Source organism: Podarcis raffonei, chromosome 15 (assembly GCF_027172205.1).
Source record: "Podarcis raffonei isolate rPodRaf1 chromosome 15, rPodRaf1.pri, whole genome shotgun sequence".
Taxonomy (NCBI): domain Eukaryota; kingdom Metazoa; phylum Chordata; class Lepidosauria; order Squamata; family Lacertidae; genus Podarcis; species Podarcis raffonei.
Genome location: NC_070616.1, coordinates 3,722,395 through 3,739,590, shown reverse-complemented (window position 1 = coordinate 3,739,590; position 17,196 = coordinate 3,722,395). Strand labels below are relative to the sequence as shown.

Here is a 17,196-nt window from a genome sequence, read left to right as displayed (position 1 = left end):
GGGTAGATCTTGTGTCTTCCAATACTTTGCAATAAGTATTCTTGCTGCTGTTGTAGCATACATAAAAAACGTTCTGTCCTTCTTTGGCACCAATTGGCCGACAATGCCCAGAAGGAAGGCCTCTGGTTTCTTCAGAAAGGTATATTTAAATACCTTTTTCATTTCATTATAGATCATTTCCCAGAAAGCCTCAATTCTTGGGCACGTCCACCAAAGGTGAAAGAATGTACCTTCAGTTTCTTTGCATTTCCAACATTTATTATCGGGCAGATGATATATTTTTGCAAGCTTGACTGGGGTCATGTACCACCTGTATATCATTTTCATAATATTCTCTCTTAAGGCATTGCATGCCGTGAATTTCATACCTGTGGTCCACAACTGTTCCCAGTCTGCAAACATAATGTTATGTCCAACATCTTGTGCCCATTTAATCATAGCAGATTTCACCGTTTCATCCTGAGTATTCCATTTCAACAGCAAGTTATACATCTTTGACAAAATCTTAGTTTTGGGTTCTAACAGTTCTGTTTCTAATTTTGATTTTTCCACCTGGAAGCCAATTTTCTTGTCCAAATTATATGCCTCCATTATCTGATAATAGTGTAGCCAATCTCGCACTTTATTTTTTAGTTTCTCGAAGCTCTGCAGTTTTAGTCTATCTCCCTCCTGTTCCAAAATTTCCCAATATTTCGGCCATTTGGCCTCCATATTGAGCTTTTTCTGAGCCTTCGCTTCCATTGGTGACAACCACCTTGGGGTTTTATTTTCCAATAAATCTTTGTATCTTAGCCAAACATTGAACAATGCTTTCCTGACAATATGGTTTTTGAATGCTTTATGTGCTTTAACCTTGTCATACCACAAATATGTATGCCAACCAAAAACGTTGTTAAAACCTTTAAGTCCAAAATGTCTGTGTTCTCAAGAAGCAGCCAGTCTTTCAGCCAGCAGAATGCTGCTGATTCATAATAAAGTTTAAAGTCTGGCAGGGCAAATCCGCCTCTTTCCTTTGCATCAGTTAATATCTTAAATTTTATTCTGGGCTTCTTGCCCTGCCAGACAAAACTAGAAATATCTTTCTGCCACTTCTTGAAACAATCCATTTTGTCCACAATCTGCAATGTTTGAAACAAAAACAACATTCTAGGCAAAACATTCATCTTTATAGCTGCAATTCGACGCAACAAGGAAAGCTTCAAATTTGACCAAATTTCTAAATCTTTTTTCACTTCCGTCCAACATTTTTCATAATTATCTTTAAATAAGTTCCCATTTTTTGCTGTCATATTAATCCCCAAATATTTCACTTTCTTGACCACGGTTAAACCTGTCTCATTCTGAAACCTCTCTCTTTCGATCGGTGTTAAATTTTTCTCTAAAACCTTAGTTTTTGACTTGTTCAGTTTAAATCCTGCCACTTGACCAAATTCTTGAATTAGTTCTAAAACCCTTTTGGTACTAGATTCTGGCTCCTGTAACGTCAATACTAAATCATCTGCAAATGCTCTCAATTTGTACTGTTTGGCTCCGACCTGTATACGTTTAACCAACCGGTCCCTTCTAATCATGTTCAGCAAAACCTCCAGGACCGATATAAAAAGCAATGGAGAGATTGGGCACCCCTGTCGTGTCCCTTTTTCTAACACAGTGTTGAGAATTGTAGCTCCTGGAGGGTAGCAGTGATTTTGAGGGGCTTTCTGATGGAAATCCCGCAGCAGAGACAGCCTCCCCAGATAGTTCCACAGCAGCTGGACGAACGCAGCACACCTGGATGCTGAGATATGGCCGATTTGTGTGGGTTAAATCACAGAGCCTAGGACTTGCGGATCAGAAGGTCGGCGGTTCGAATCCCCACGACAGGGTAAGCTCCCGTTGCTCGGTCCCTGCTCCTGCCAACCTAGCAGTTCGAAAGCACATCAAAGTGAAAGTAGATAAATAGGTACCACTCTGGCGGGAAGGTAAACGGCGTTTCCGTGCGCTGCTCTGGTTCGCCAGAAGTGGCTTAGTCATGCTGGCCACATGACCCGGAAGCTGTACGCCGGCCAATAAAGCAAGATGAGCGCCGCAACCCCAGAGTCGGCCACGATTGGACCTAATGGTCAGGGGTCCCTTTACCTTTACCTTTAAAGAGAGGTTGCCTGGAAAGAGGCAATGACTCCCGCAGAGATGCAATAGGCAACATCTCTTGAGTCTCTCTGTGGCTTCCCTGTATCATTTGAATTAGGTAATCACATCCAATGCAGAGATGGTGCAAAAGTAAAGACAGATCGGCAGAGCAGCAACTCTTCCAGAGATGCAACAGGTAGCCTCCTCTGAGCACTGGCAATTCCATAGTGTCTCTGATATGCGAACACTGCCTGCAATCCTGCAGAGGTGCTGCCAGTCACTGGGCTCGATGGACCAGGCAGCTTCCTGTGTTCCTGTTTAAATCAGCCCTCGTAATTCAGAATAATGAGAACTGGAATCTTATTTTAGGGGAAGGGCCGTAGTTCAGTGGCAGAGCACCTGCTTTGTATGCAAAAAAAGGTCCTGTGTTTGATCCCAGGCAGACTGGGAAAGACTCTTTGTTGGATAGCTGCTGCCAGTCAGTGCAGACAATATTGAGCTAGATGGACAGGTGAACTGACTTAGTCCTCTTCGCAGTTCCACTGCCCTTGAGCCCACACTGCAATGTTATTTTCCCTCCTTCAACTCTCCCCCTTCCTCTCCGCTTCCACTGAAAGTTTTTTTTTAAAGACCTTGAGAAAGGCTGCCCTCTTTTCACTCCCACCTCCGTCTGCAAGCATAAATAACCCAAATCAAAACCAGGCCTTCGCAAGCCAGCCGGCTGGGAGCCACTGGGAATTCGCACTTTTTCAGTGAATCACAGAACCTGCGACTCAGCAGATCAGTATGGAAAAGGCGTTTTTAAAAGGTCAAACCACACTTTTATTTTTATTTTTTTTGATATATATATAAAAAAACCTGATGTGGATTCATCGAGGTTTCCGTGAACTCAGAAGAAAAGGCCCCCCTTTCGGCTTTGATCCAGTTTCCCCGAGGAGAGCTATTTGTAGATCTGGAGGAGGGAGGCTTTTGCCAACGCAGCCCCGAACTACACTTCAGAGGCAGCCATCCCTAGTGGTTGTGGCAGTTGTGGTCCGAAATAATCAGGAGGGCATTAGGGTGGTGAAGTGGCTGCCCCAGACCTCCCGGAGCTCAGTTTTGGAAGATGAAGAGAGAGAGAAATTTTATCTCAGAGTGGGCCATAACTCAATGGTGAAGCATGTTTTAATTCAGGGGTGGGAAACCTGTGGCTTTAAGTGTTGCTGAACGCCCAGCAGCCCCCAGGCACTGTGGCCAAGGGATGATTAGAGGAGGAGGATGATACTCTGTACAGCAGCAGAATAGCCTTTTGAAAGGATCAGACCATTATTTGGGGGTGGGTTGGAGCTACCAACAACCACTAATAGGCAAGGCAACAAAATTCATATTCAGAGGCACTTTACTGTGGCATACGAGATGCTGGAGGTGGAAAACAGTGCAGGACCATTTTGTGGCCTGACCGCAGGCTTTCCAGAAGGATCTGGCTGTCCACTACCAGAGACAGGAAACAGGGTTCAGGTGGACTTCCTTCACTGGATGCAGCAAATCCAGCTCATCTCAGTTATCGGAGTGCCAATCCTTACTTAGCCAAGACAGCAGCATCAACACCCAAAAATTTATGTAAGAAAGGGCAGGGTGGGAATCAAAACCAATGACTGAGCATGCTGAGTAGGCACGGAGTGAAACTGGAAAGGAGGGCAGATGGAATGTAGTTTCCTGGAAAGGGCCTGGCTGGCTGGAAAGCTGAAAGCTGGACTTTTCCCACCAGGCACCTGAAAGCTATTATTTAGAGACTGTTTTGTATTTGACACCTGAAAATGTAAGGTGGTGTTATATTTATGTTGCTTTAGCCACATGGGATATTTATTGCTTCTTGTTTTTCCCCTTTCTTTTATTTCTTATGTCACTTGATACTTAAAACATATTTATTATGTTTTTAAAAGTTTTCGTGTGCACACACGCCACTAAGCACTCCACACTGCAACATTTTGTTGCAGGTCTCTCAGTCGCTGCATCAGGTTCCCAAAAGCCCACAGTGGGTAAACAGTTGAACCAGAGTAAGGTCCACAGCACATGTTAGCAAGACTTATTCCATGAACTGGAATGTCACACTGCCCTTTCCATGAAATGTTCAGCACCACTGGTTTGCAAATGCTGTTCCCCATTTTACTCACAGTTGGGTTTTCCCCCGCCCAGGAATCAATGCAAATTGTATGTAGCTAAAAAGGACAGGGTAGAACATCACGATCTCCCAACCACCTCTGAAGGAGCATGTGTCTCACACACGCATGCCATATTCACCAAAGGAAGGAATCTCCCCGCACCCTAAACAAATTGTTAGTTACAGCTTCCATTAAAAGATTATGCAGTGACACCAACAATCAATATGACATTGAGTCCTTCTTTCGCCCTCTGTCGCCAATGGTCTCTAGTCAATAAAGGTGTGCCCTTCTGCACAGTGTGATGGCTGTATTAATAGCTGAGCCATTCCTGGGGTGATAAAAAGCAGAGGCGTGTCCCCGCCAAGCACGAAACAGAGTGTGCTTTTTTCAGGCACGCATCCATTTTCTCCTGCACCCTTTACCCCTGCTCACTGAAAGCCACATTTGGTCTCTCATGGACTATTTGCGGCTTAGAAGGAGAGCTGGAAGGAGACTCTAAGAGCTTGGCTGCACCGATGTTGCATTTATTTCTACCCCGCCTTTCCCTACAAGGAGCTCAAGGTGGCGTGTGCATGGTTCCTGGCCCTTTCTCGTTCTCCTCACAACAGCCCTGCGAGGTGGGTTAGGCCAGGAGGGAGCGACTAGCTGCCAGCCACCGAAGGGGAGCGTGCTGTTGCTTTCAGATGTGGCTTGCTGCTTTCCCTTAATGGGCATCTGGTTGGCCACCGCAAGAACCGGACGCTGGACCAAATAGGCCCCTGGCCTGATCCGGCAGGGCCCTTACATTGACCCTCCTCCAAAACTCCAGGGAAGCTGCCATCTGCACATGCCCAAGCGAACACACCTTGGCTTAACAGCAGCTCCTGTTTTCAAATCAGACAGCAGCCGAGATGGAAGAGAAAAGCAACAAAGCAATATTAATCAAGGAAGTACAGGACGACGGATAGATCACGACTAACGTCGCGTTCACAGACCTTCTAAGTGTCCCTATTTTCCAGGGACAGTCCTGGATTTACAGAAGCCACCCCAGGTTCTGATCAGATCCCGGAATGTCCCACTTTTCCTTAAAAGGTAAAGGTAAAGGGACCCCTGACCATTAGGTCCAGTCGTTGCCGACTCTGGGGTTGCGGCGCTCATCTCGCTTTAGTGGCCGAGGGAGCCGGCGTACAGCTTCCAGGTCATGTGGCCAGCATGACTAAGCCGCTTCTGGCAAACCAGAGCAGCGCACAGAAATGCCGTTTACCTTCCCGCCCAAGTGGTACCTATTTATCTACTTGCACTTTGACGTGCTTTTGAACTGCTAGGTTGGCAGGAGCTGGGACCGAGCAACAAGAGCTCACCCCGTTGCGGGGATTCGAACTGATTACCTTCTGACCGGCAAGTCCCAGGCTCTGTGGTTTAACCCACAGCGCCACCCACGTCCCACACTTTTCCTTACGACGTCCCTATTTCCATCAGAGAACTGTTGGAGGGGATGCATTCGACGGCAGTGGAGGGAGCCAGAAGAAACGGCCCAGTGTTTGCAGCTGCATGTGGGTCAGTGAGGCACAGCCCCATTTGTCGTCATGAGCCGGCCTCCGTTTATGGGATGGCATGCGTGCCTCAAACCCAGAGGCCTGCAGCGACACTCGGCTGCATCCCAGATGAGCTCTGGACTGGCCACCCCCAACAATATATAGAAGTGTGTGCAGAACAACCTTTGGAAGCCTCCTAGATCTCTGCGTCATCGCCGGGGAAGGACTCCTGGGGGCGGCGGGGGAGCTCAAAGCAGACCTGGGGGCCAAAGCAAACACACGGCCAACGTCTGGGCCCGGCGGCCACGCCGCTCGAGTGTAAGCCCAAAGCCCCTTTCAGACAAATTCCTTCATGGCCCTCCTGGAACGAGGCGCAGGAGGGAGCCAGCCGCCACCGGCGTCTGTGGCTTCAAGCTATGCACGTCCCGGGGCCAAGGGCTTCCTGAAGGAAGGCCGCAGCCTCATCCTGGCGGGGTGAGGGACACAGGCTGCTGGTCTCTGCCGAAACCGGATCCTGGGGAAATTGATGCCAATTGGAGCAGGGTTTCAAGAGGCAGATGAGGCGGAGAGGGATTTCCTCCGTGAGATTCTCAAAGTGCAGCAGACCTGCCCCAGGAAGGCTTCTCTGCGTCTCACCTAAACGAGAAGCTCTTTTAACTCTCTCCATCCCAGTTGCGCTGGCACTGCTGGGGTTCACTTGGGGGCATCAAGCTCAGCAAAAGTATTCAGAGGCACGCCCTGGTCACGGATGAAGCCCTAAGCACTTCGGAGGCCCAGCACTCGACGCAGAAGTTGCATTTCAGCTGCTGCCGTTTCTACAACGGTGATGTTTTAAAAACAGGGTGCCTTACTAACCGGGATTAACTGGGTCAATTACCTATTGAAACCCTTCATTTTCCTTTCTTTTAAAGAGTTGCTTTTCATTGACGCCTCTCACAAATGCCAGAAGCCCACACCAAGTTTCTTAGGTCCAGGGGTGTTTCATATTTGAGATATTTAAGCAGGTGTGCACCAGTGTAGAAGCAGATGAGACATTTCCCTTGTGTGACGTGTTTGCAAGCCTCTGGGGAAGGGCTGTCTTGTTTCAATTGCACGTTAGCCACGCTGGGAACCTTTCTGGCTGAACAGCGGGGTACAAATGTGCTAAATAAATAAAAAAACACAAGAATTCCAACAATGAATAATGAATAATAATTTAGATGGCCAGACCAATATCCTCTGACATCTTTCTTCTTCTGTGAACTGGTCCAGTACCACTCTAAATATGTCTTATACTGCAACCCCAACCCCTCCCCAAAACCAGACTTTACTAGGGAGAAATCCGCATCAAACACAGTGAGATCTACTGCCAAGCAAACATGGAGAGGTCCCTTTGTAGGGCACCCTTTACTGACTCCTTCATCTCGGAGGTTAAAAGCAAAGAGGGACCAGAAAAGCACACCGCGTTCCCTGGGCACAGAAATGTGTCCTTGTTATGAGGGTTAAACTTGAGAAAGGCAAAGCCATTGGGATGGAAGAGAAGGGGTTATGAAACTCCCCCCGCCCAATTTGCTCCTTCTGGAGCCTTTGGAGCAGAGAATTCTCCCTGGCTCTGAATACCAACTCTGTCCGCGAAAAGGTCACTCCTGCAAAAGTTTAGAGGGCGAAAGAGGGAACTCCCGCTTGTTAGAAACAAGGGACAAAGCCTGGCAAACGCCACACGCAGAGACCCCCACCGAGAGACGTGCAACTTTGTGGAGAGGTTACAAGCATTTTTTTAAAAAAGTTATAAATATAAAACATAGTGAAATAAAGCTGTATTTTTTTTTATCATGTGTGCACGAGATCCAGCTTCCACTGTTCCTTGCTGGAGAGATTGGGAATTCCCAAATGGTAGATCATAGGGTGCTGCATTATATACAGCCCATCCCCTAAAAACTAAGAGTCTAGTCCTCATGGTTCGAAATAAAGAGCAGATTTAAACAAGAAACTGCCTTATAGAGTCAGACCTATTGGTCCCTCTAGCTCAGTACTACCTGCACTGACTGGCAGGGGCTCTCCAGGCTTTCAGGCACAAGAGATAAATGTAAAGGCTCCTACGAGTGTCAAAGAATTCTTTCACAGAGGAAATGCCTGCTGCCTCTCTGCATGAATCCAGGGCCTCAGCCTTGTTTCTTTCTTATTGGGCTCCTTTTAGTGGCAAGTAATTCTACCACAACTAAGGATTGCATGTGACTAGATCATTCAGTTCTTTCCGACAGAGAGATGCAGAAAAGCTGCCTGTCCTCTGAGGAGCCTGCCCACCGCATCTCTGTATGAGGCACTATTCTGCCCTTAGAGCTCAGTCCAATCAGCATCTGTTCAAGGCAAGGCAGTTCCACCAAGACAAGGATGCAGGAGACCTAGCTGGCCCTCCAAGGAGGATATCCATTGTGTCTCTGCCTGAATGACTGTTCCGGAGCTTGCCCACTCCCATGCATGAATCCTGGCCAAAGAAGCAATTCATGCTCAAATCAAAGGAACTGGCTCCTCTAAAATTAAACCGTTGGGGTGCGGGGAGTAAGAGTAAAGTGTGTTTAATGAGTTCTGGGCTTGCTCACACACACTCCCTTTGGCAAAAACGGTTCCGACTTTGTTTAATAGATATCACTGAAAACATGTACAAACACAGACGACATGAAAAGAGGCTGCCCATTTACTTCACTTAAACTTCACTCTGCAAGAAACAGCAAAAGAAAAAAAAAGTCTGACAGGAAGGCAGAACTTAACAAAAAGAAAAAGAAAAACCTCACAGAAGAATCCTCTTTATTAACAGAAAATGTACAACTTAAAGGAGAGCTATACAGAACAGAAAATATACAACTGAAAGGGAACCTAACCACCTGATAAATAAGAGGGTAGTTTCAAATCAAGATGATAAAAAAACCAAGTTTTTTTAAATCTTCACGCCAAAGTGGCGAAAACTGCCAACAGCGAAAAGTATACCTCCATTTTAACGGTCAACCTTTTGTCTACATAGCTGCAAAGGCAGGGTTGGGTGGACAAACCCAGCTCTGAATATTTTTTCAGCTTCCTGATCTTTATCACCTTTGGAATTTATGGCCCGGGTTTTGTTTGCCCTTAACGCAAGGACATCCATATAGCCTGGGAGGGAGAAGCCACGCCCGCCTTGATTAGGCTTCCTTTCGCAAGCGGATCTGTAGCGAGAGTCAACACCACGCACGCCTCGAAGAAGCCAAATGGGACAAAGGGCCAACCGAGTCAAGCAGCAGGGCGGCAGCCGACTCCGGTCAAGGAGGGTCGGCAGCTAGCGGCCCCTAGGCCTTAGCTCAGCCCCGCCTCCGGAAAACAATGCAAATTATTGTTTCGAAACCAAGCTGCCAGGGTGTTTTTGGGAGCAACAACTAAAGGGACCCTGCAGGAAAGTCACTGGGGGAGGGTGGGTGTGAATAGGGACCTGTCACATCCTGCGGGTTCCAGGATCAACATTCCCTGCACCTGACTTCCGTGTTTTCTTACATTAAAAGCACATTCCTGTGCAGGACCATAACAGCCATTCCCACGCAGAGGACAGCACTCAGCCTCACTGAGGACCGCTGTGCTGTGGGGACTCTATGGAAGTGAACACAGGGAAGGCAATGGCAGGGAGATGAAGCAGCTCAGGGGATTCCTATGGAGGAAAAAGCGCAGAACTGATCCCATTAGGAGACTCCCATGTTGAGGACTTGCAGGCCTGAACCATTTCAGACCGTGGGGTGGAACTGCACGTCTGAATATCCTCCTCCCTATACAAACAGTCCATACTCATAGCGAAGCAAGCATGTGACAATGAAAAAGTGAAATATGTGGGGTGATTCCTTTATATTTTTGAAAGTGGCTCAGGAGACGTTCCTCACTGGAGTCTGAAGTGGTACGGGATAGCCGAAAAGCTCCCTTGTGTGACTTTTCCGGCTGGTGCAGTCTCAGTCCAAGGATCTTCCCAAAATGAGCGATGAGGAATTCGAATCTGGAGTACCAGGAGCAGGCGAAGGGGAGGCTCATTCTCAGCAGCCCGAGCAAGAAGCCATCTCAAGGGGGGTTCCAGAACTGGCACGGCTCATCTTGGAGAAAGAGACAGCAGGGTGTGGAGGGGAAGAAGAAGAAGAAGAAGAAGCCCCCTAGAGCCTCTTCTTGATGAGTTTCTCCAGCTTGCGGATGCGCGAGGATTCCTGCTCGGGCGTAGGGGCCGCCAGGGAGATGGAGGCGGCGTTGTCGCCTCCGGAGGGAGGAACCGGGAGCCTCTGGCGGAACAAGTCCAGCATGCTGCTCTGCTCGCTCCTCTTCAGACCCTGTGGGGTGAGGGAAATGACATGTGTAGGCGAATTGTGGCCATCACACAGGGTCCCCGGACGTTTAACTGTCTATTGATCCCTGTACCACCACTGTGCTCGCTTCCCCGCTGCCACCAACCAGTTACTCTCTGGTAAAACACTGCGTCCAGTCAGTTGTTAAAAGTGAACCAAATTAAACAAGTTTATTTTACAAACATTAACTAGTTTATGGTTTCTCAGATAATATTCCTGCCAGTGTTTTAACTTTAGCGGGTGGCGCTGTGGGTTAAACCACAGAGCCTAGGGCTTGCCGATCAGAAGGTCGACGGTTCGAATCCCCGTGATGGGGTGAGCTCCTGTTGCTCGGTCCCTGCTCCTGCCAACCTAGCAGTTCGAAAGCACCGCTAAGTGCAAGTAGATAAATAGGTACTGCTCCAGCGGGAAGGTAAACGGCATTTCCGTGCGCTGCTCTGGTTCGCCAGAAGCGGCTTAGTCATGCTGGCCACGTGACCTGGAAGCTGTACGCCGGCTCCCTCGGCCAATAAAGAGAGATGAGCGCCGCAACCCCAGAGTCAATCACGACTGGACCTAATGGTCAGGGGTCCCTTTACCTTTACCTTCCTAATACCTTCTGACTGATGATCTCAGCTGTTTGACTGACTCTTAACAAATCTTCTCCCTCTCTCACACCAGACTAGCCCAACCCACAGACTTGTCTTCCCTGTCTCTCCTAACTCCAGACTGTCTTCTCAACAACTCTAACTCACTAAAAACCTCTGTGCTTAAATCTTACACACCGTTAACTCTGCCCCCTGGGTTCCCATTGGTTAGTCATTTTACAATTAGTTAACCCTTTCCCTATGCACCGAGTATGATGTCACACACATCATAGGGCAAACGCCACACGAATCAACGCCAAAATACATCGGCCCAAGAGAGCGTCAACGTGCCCCCTTCCCACCAGAGTGCCCATCGGGACGGTCTCCTGTGTGACCTGAAATTCCTGCGTTATAGCGGGCTGGACTAAATGACCCTCTGGGGTCCCTTCCAACTTCTATAAATGAACAGGAGCCGCAGGGAAGCTGCAATGCTGGTCTCAAAACCCTGGAATCGGGGCAGAGGCCACCAGCACTGGTGGAGCCCATAGGGCTCCCCTCACCTTCATGTCCAGAATCTTCTGGAAGGTGTCGGTACTGCAGTCGGCCAGGAGTTTGATGTAGTTGTCCACAAACACCACGGGCGGCTCGTGAGGGGCCATCACGACCTGCAGGGAGAGGCGGGGAGTAAAACTGTCAGAAGGGAGGCTCATCCAGGCAGAGGGCGGCTGAGGCAAGGCCCTTCCGCCTGATCGGGATGGCCACCTCCAACTTTAAGGAGCTGGGCTGCGATATCCCCCTTAAAACCTTGAGAAACCCCATAGAGACACAAGCCACCAGTGGAGGGTTATTTCATTGTTATTTATCACGTTCGCATCTCTTCCTCAAAGCGTCAGGCTCAGCTCTCTCCCTCTCCTCTGTTTTGTTCTCACAACCACCCTGCGGAGCGGGATTGGCTGAGAGAAGCCCCCACTGAGAAAGCTTCACGGCTGAGGGGGCGATTCAAACTCGGGTCTCGCACGTTCTAGCCCAGCGCTCTAGCCACCATGCTAACACCAGCCCTCCCGCCTGTTCATTTGCAGCGGTTCTCAACCTGTGGGTCCCCCCAGATGTTGTTGGACTACAACTCCCATCATCCCTGAGCTCTGGCTTTGCTAGCTTGGGGTGATGGGAGTTGTAGTTCAACAACACCTGGGGACCCACAGCTTGAGAAAGGATGATTTAGAGGCTGCTCTAAAGAGGATCCCACAAGAAAGTGATCGTGACCCACAGCAACTACGGACCACAAAAACCACAGCAAGTCAAGGGACGTTGAAGCGTTAAAGGAAGGCGAAGAAAGTAAGGCATCAAAATGTTGCCGTGCGAAGCATTCAGAGAGAGGCAGCACGCAGTCCTGCCAACTAATAGCCATCAAGAATCTATCCTAGGAACTTAAGAAGAGCTGTGCTGCATCAGGCCGGTGCCCCATCTAATCCAGCATCCTGGGCTCACGGCGGCCAACCAGGTGCCAGTGTGAAGCCCATAAGCAGGACCCAAGCTCAAGAGCCCTCCCCCCTTCTGTGGATTGGTCCAGTCCTTTTTCAAAGCCGCTCACAGGGCAGGTGCCACCACCGAGAAGGCCCTCTGCCTGGTTCCCTCTCCCTTCATTTCTCGCAGGGAGCGAACTGCCAGAAGGCCCTCGGAGGTGGACCTCAGTGTCCGGGCAGAACGATGGGGGTCAGGCATACAGGGCCAAAGCCGTTTAATTCCTTCCCGCCATCATTCCTCCATACTGAATGGGGATTAAATGAGGAGCAGGGTGGGATATAAATGCAATAAACAATCTAAGAAGCCCGTGCTGCTCGGAGCAAATGGATGCTTCTAGTGGCAAGGCCACCCCCACCCTGACAGAATCGCAGCCCCACAGGCACACAAGCAACCGCTGGCAACCCTCTGCGATGATCTCATCGGGAATGCCAGAGGAATGCCACCCGAGGGGAGCCCAAAACCTCCCCTCCATAGCCCTGGGACAGCATTCGGGGAACGAGAGAGAGAGAGAGAGAGAGAGAGAGAGATCTATAACAGTCTTGTGGGAAGTTCTTGTGGTTCTCTACGAAAGCCAAGCAACCAGCCACTGCGTCTGTGCAGAAAACCTGACGGTTCGAGGGACCGGGGAAGTGAATCCACAGAAAAAACCAGAGTAAGGCTGGTGGGGTTTTGTTTTGCCTTATATGTCTATATCACGGCTACTACGAGGTGTGGGAAGGCAAGGCCCACAGAAGCAAAGGAGAGATGATTCACCAAACCACCAGCAATCGGGGCCAGGCGTGGGGGGGGGGAGGCCTCTGTTTGTGAGGTGTCAGTGAGACACATTCCCCCCCCCCAAAAAAAATGACACACGCACCAAGAATCTGAGGCCGGCAGGCTAGGATATTTACTTATTAAAAGCCACTGACATTCCAGTGTTCTGTCTCAGAACAGGCCGTGCCATTTCTCCAACTAGGCCAGTAGTGCCTGCTCGGACTGGCAGTCGCTCTCTGGGCAAAGTCCTGCCTACCCGCTGCCTCTTTCAACGGGGGATGCCGTGAATCGAACTCAGGACCTTCTTCATGGAAGGCGGGTGTTCTACCTCTGAGTTACCATCATTGGTTGCAACGTATGGGCTTGTTAATAACAATACTAATAATTTATTATTTATACCCCGCCCACCTGGCTGAGTTTCCCCAGCCACTCTGGGCGGCTCCCAATCAAGTATTAAAAACAGTACAGCGTTAAATATTAAAAACTTCCCTGAACAGGGCTGCCTTCAGATGTCTTTTAAAGAGAAGATAGCTGCTTATTTCCTTCACATCTGAAGGGAGGGTGTTCCACAGGGTGGGCGCCACCACCGAGAAGGCCCTCTGTCTGGTTCCCCGTAGCCTCACTTCTCGCAATGAGGGAACCGTCAGAAGGCCTTTGGCACTGGATCTCAGTGTCTGGGCTGAACGATGGGGGTGGAGACGCTCCTTCAGGTATACAGGACCGAGGCCGTTTAGGACTTTAAAGGTCAGCACTAACACTTTGAATTGTGCTTGGAAACGTTCTGGGAGCCAATGCAGATCTCTCAGAACTGGTGTTATGTGGTCTCGGCGGCTGCCCCCAGTCCCCAGTCTAGCTGCCGCATTCTGGATTAATTGCAGTTTCCGGGTCACCTTCAAGGGTAGCCCCACGTAGAGCGCACTGCAGTAGTCCAAGCGGGAGATAACTAGAGCATGCACCAGTCTGGCGAGACAGTCTGCGGGCAGGGAGGGTCTCAGCCTGCGTACCAGGTGGAGCAGGTAGACAGCTGCCCTGGACACAGAATTGTTGTCCATTTAAGCTCAATACTGCGTACTCATCTGGCAGTGGCTCTTCAGGGAGAGAAAGGTCACCCAGTCCCTTTTTAAACCTGGTGATGCTCTCAGGGATTGAGCAGGCAAAGTCGACCGCTGAGGAGCCTGTCACGAACTGGTTGGATGCAGAGAAATGGTGGGAGGGACCAGTTGGGGAACCTCCATGGGATGATGGCTTCAGGGGATTGGTGGTGGGGCGGTGATGAGGGAGCAGACTGGGAAGAGGTAACAGGGCTTAGTGAACTGGGAGAGTCAGTGCAGAGAGAAGTCAAGAAGCAGAATTGGAAGCAAGAGAGAGGGAGGATGGAGGGCAAAAGAGCAGAGCTGAGTCAGGCTGGTGAAGAGTCACAGGTGTGTTCCCCTCCCGCCCTGTCTCCCAGAACCAGAAGAGGCATGAAAAGGGCGAAGGAGAGGTTGGCTGCACAAAGGCACAGTCTCCGATTGCTTGGAAAATGCCCTGGAGAGGAAGGAACTTCGATAGCTGTGAGGAGACGAGGACTTTCAGCAACTGATTTTCCTGAAGGGAGACCACGGGGAATGAGCTGATCTGCTCATTAGCTCCAGCACTTGACCAAGTCCGTGGCGATTGCGTTTTTGATAATAAAGAGCTAACTCCATCTTTTGATGAGAAAGAGCTAACTGTGAGATTACGGACCGGCAAGGCTCCCGTGACAATGCCGCCCCTTCCGATAGGCAACAAAACGGGCTGACAGTTGATAGAAGAAGAAGAGTTTGGATTTGATATCCCACTTTATCACTACCTGAAGGAGTCTCAAAGCGGCTAACATTCTCCTTTCCCTTCCTCCCCCACAACAAACACTCTGTGAGGTGAGTGAGGCTGAGAGACTTCAGAGAAGTGTGACTGGCCCAAGGTCACCCAGCAGCTGCATGTGGAGGAGCAGAGACACGAACCCGGTTCCCCAGATTACAAATCTACCGCTCTAACCACTACACCACACTGGCTCTCATAGTGGGTGTGTGGGACAGGAGAGTTTTGCACAAGGGCAGCTAGGAGTCAGGTAAGAGAAAGAAAGAAAGAAAGAAAGAAAGAAAGAAAGAAAGAGCCCCGAAGTTACCTTAAGAATCATTTCGGCACGCGTCATGCCTTTCACCACAATCTTGGTGTAGCTGGCCGGGGCCTTCCTCACCACCTGGGACCCGATAGACGGCAGGTCCAGCAGAACCATCTTCAGAGAATGAGTGTCCAAAAGCAGCTGCATCAGATTTAAAGGTGGGGGTTAAGCTTCAGTCGGTCAAGGGAGCCCCCCGACTCTTGTTGCCCAGTGGGAAAGCTCCACACATGGGATGTGGCTATTCCAGAGGGCGGGGGATGAAATCCTAGTGCTTTCCAACACCCCAAATCAGTCTTCCCTCTGGATATTTCGGACCACACCAAGTCCCATCATCCCCAACCAGAACAGCCAGTGCTCAGAGGTGATGGAAGTTGCAGGTCGGTAATGTTGGGAAGAGATCACGTTGGCTACCCTGCACTAAAACATTCTTCTTCTGGTATATGCTAAGAAACAGAAACACAGGGAACTGCGGCTTGCTTCAGCCCAGGCAAACCCAGGCAATAAAAAGCACTCAAGTTTAAACAAACCACAGTTCCCCGAGTTCAGAAATCACTAGGAACTGTGGTTTATTTAAGAGCAGAAATGGAAGCTTCCTCTTGGCCTCTTGCCCAGGATTTTCAATGGCAGCTCAGAGTGGCTGCCTCGCTGGCTTGCCTCTGCTCGGACTTCTTTTTGCTGGATGAAGGAAAATGCCATTCAGAAATACATTCTGCAGCCAACATGGGATTTGCTTCCAAAGTGTGGTACGTTAGGCACCCCAATGCAATATTTATATTTTAAAAATACTTAAAAATTCAAAATGCAATGTTCTCCCTTCTCTACGCTGCTCCACCTGCAGGCCCCTGCCTCACCTGATCCCTTTCAGTCCTCGATTCTCACCTGTTCGGCCCCCACCATGCTGATGGGCTTGCACTTGAAGAGGTGGTTGATAAATTTGGGGATGAAGGAGCTGCGGGGAAAGAATCGAAGAAATCAACACGGCACACTCCACATTTTATCCCCCTACTTAAATAAAATAAAAAACACCAGTATAATTTCCCCTCTCCTCCTTTTTAACAATTTAACAAACAAAGAAAAGGAAGGGGGAATAAACAATCTTTTTTTAAACAACAAAAATGTAAATGAAACAAACAAAAAATATCAAGGGGAATGGAGCGACTCCCCTCTGAGGAAAGATTGTGGCATTTGGGAGAAATAATAATATAATAATAATAAGCAGCCATTCTGGGCAGCTCCCAACAGAATATTAAAAACACGACAAAATATCAAACATTAAAAACTTCCCTAAACAGGGCTGCCTTCAGATGTCTTCTAAAAGCCAGGTAGTTGTTGAATTCTTTGACATCTGAAGGGAGGGCGTTCCACAGGGCGGGCGCCGCTGCCGAGAATGGCAGACAAGAGGCAACATGATAGAATCTTATAAAATTATGCACAGATAAAAGTTTTTCTCCTTCTCACTTAACTTGCGGACATGCAGTGAAGCTGAACATTGGGAGATTTTGGGGAGCTAAAATAAAGTCCATTTTCACACAGCACAGATCTAAACTATGGGACTCCCATCAGGGCATCTTGGGCGCCACTGTGGGAACAGGACGCTAGGCTAGATAGTCCCCCTTTGACCCAGGCTCTTCTGGTTTTTTCCACATGCAGAAGGTCCCCCAGTATCTTCAGATAAGACTGAAAATACTTGCTGCCTGAAACCCTGGAGAACTGCTGCTGCCAACCAGTGTAGACAGAGCTAAGCTCAATGGATGCCAATGGTCTGATATGGTTTCAAGGTCAACCTATGTTCCAGAGGCACCTTGAGATTCCAACCAGGTGTTGCCCACACATTTTTAAGCGTACTCCTGCGGCCATGGGGACTAGCAGCTTTTAAAATGGAAAAAAAGTGACTGGAGGGGGGACGTTCAATTCCCAAGAAGCTGATCTCTAGGCCTTTCAGCCCACAGCTGCTGGGGCGAAGGAGACACCCTTGCAGGCTTCCACAAACGCAGCGATATTTAAAGTAACGTTCCCTTCCCCTCTCCATCCAAACTCGTTCCAGATGCAAGAGTCGGGCAAAGTTTCCCTCCATGATGTGGGCTAATCAGTGAAGTCTTTATATTAAAAAAAATTGAAATTAAA

At 49.1% G+C, this 17,196-nt stretch overlaps 1 protein-coding gene across 1 annotated transcript in view; it reads right to left on the bottom strand.

Annotated features, from left to right (window-relative positions):
* Window positions 1-9,580: 9,580 nt before the first annotated feature.
* The window catches only part of VPS53 (VPS53 subunit of GARP complex), a 46,202-nt gene continuing 38,586 nt past the window's right edge, over window positions 9,581-17,196 (bottom strand). Inside the window, exons 19-22 of the mRNA XM_053367853.1 lie at window positions 15,952-16,021; window positions 15,076-15,213; window positions 11,213-11,317; window positions 9,581-10,071 (exon numbers count right to left, since the gene is read on the bottom strand). Of these exons, the coding sequence (XP_053223828.1) occupies window positions 9,901-10,071; window positions 11,213-11,317; window positions 15,076-15,213; window positions 15,952-16,021 (484 nt within the window). The 3' untranslated portion in view covers window positions 9,581-9,900. The remainder of the gene's footprint in view (window positions 10,072-11,212; window positions 11,318-15,075; window positions 15,214-15,951; window positions 16,022-17,196) is intronic.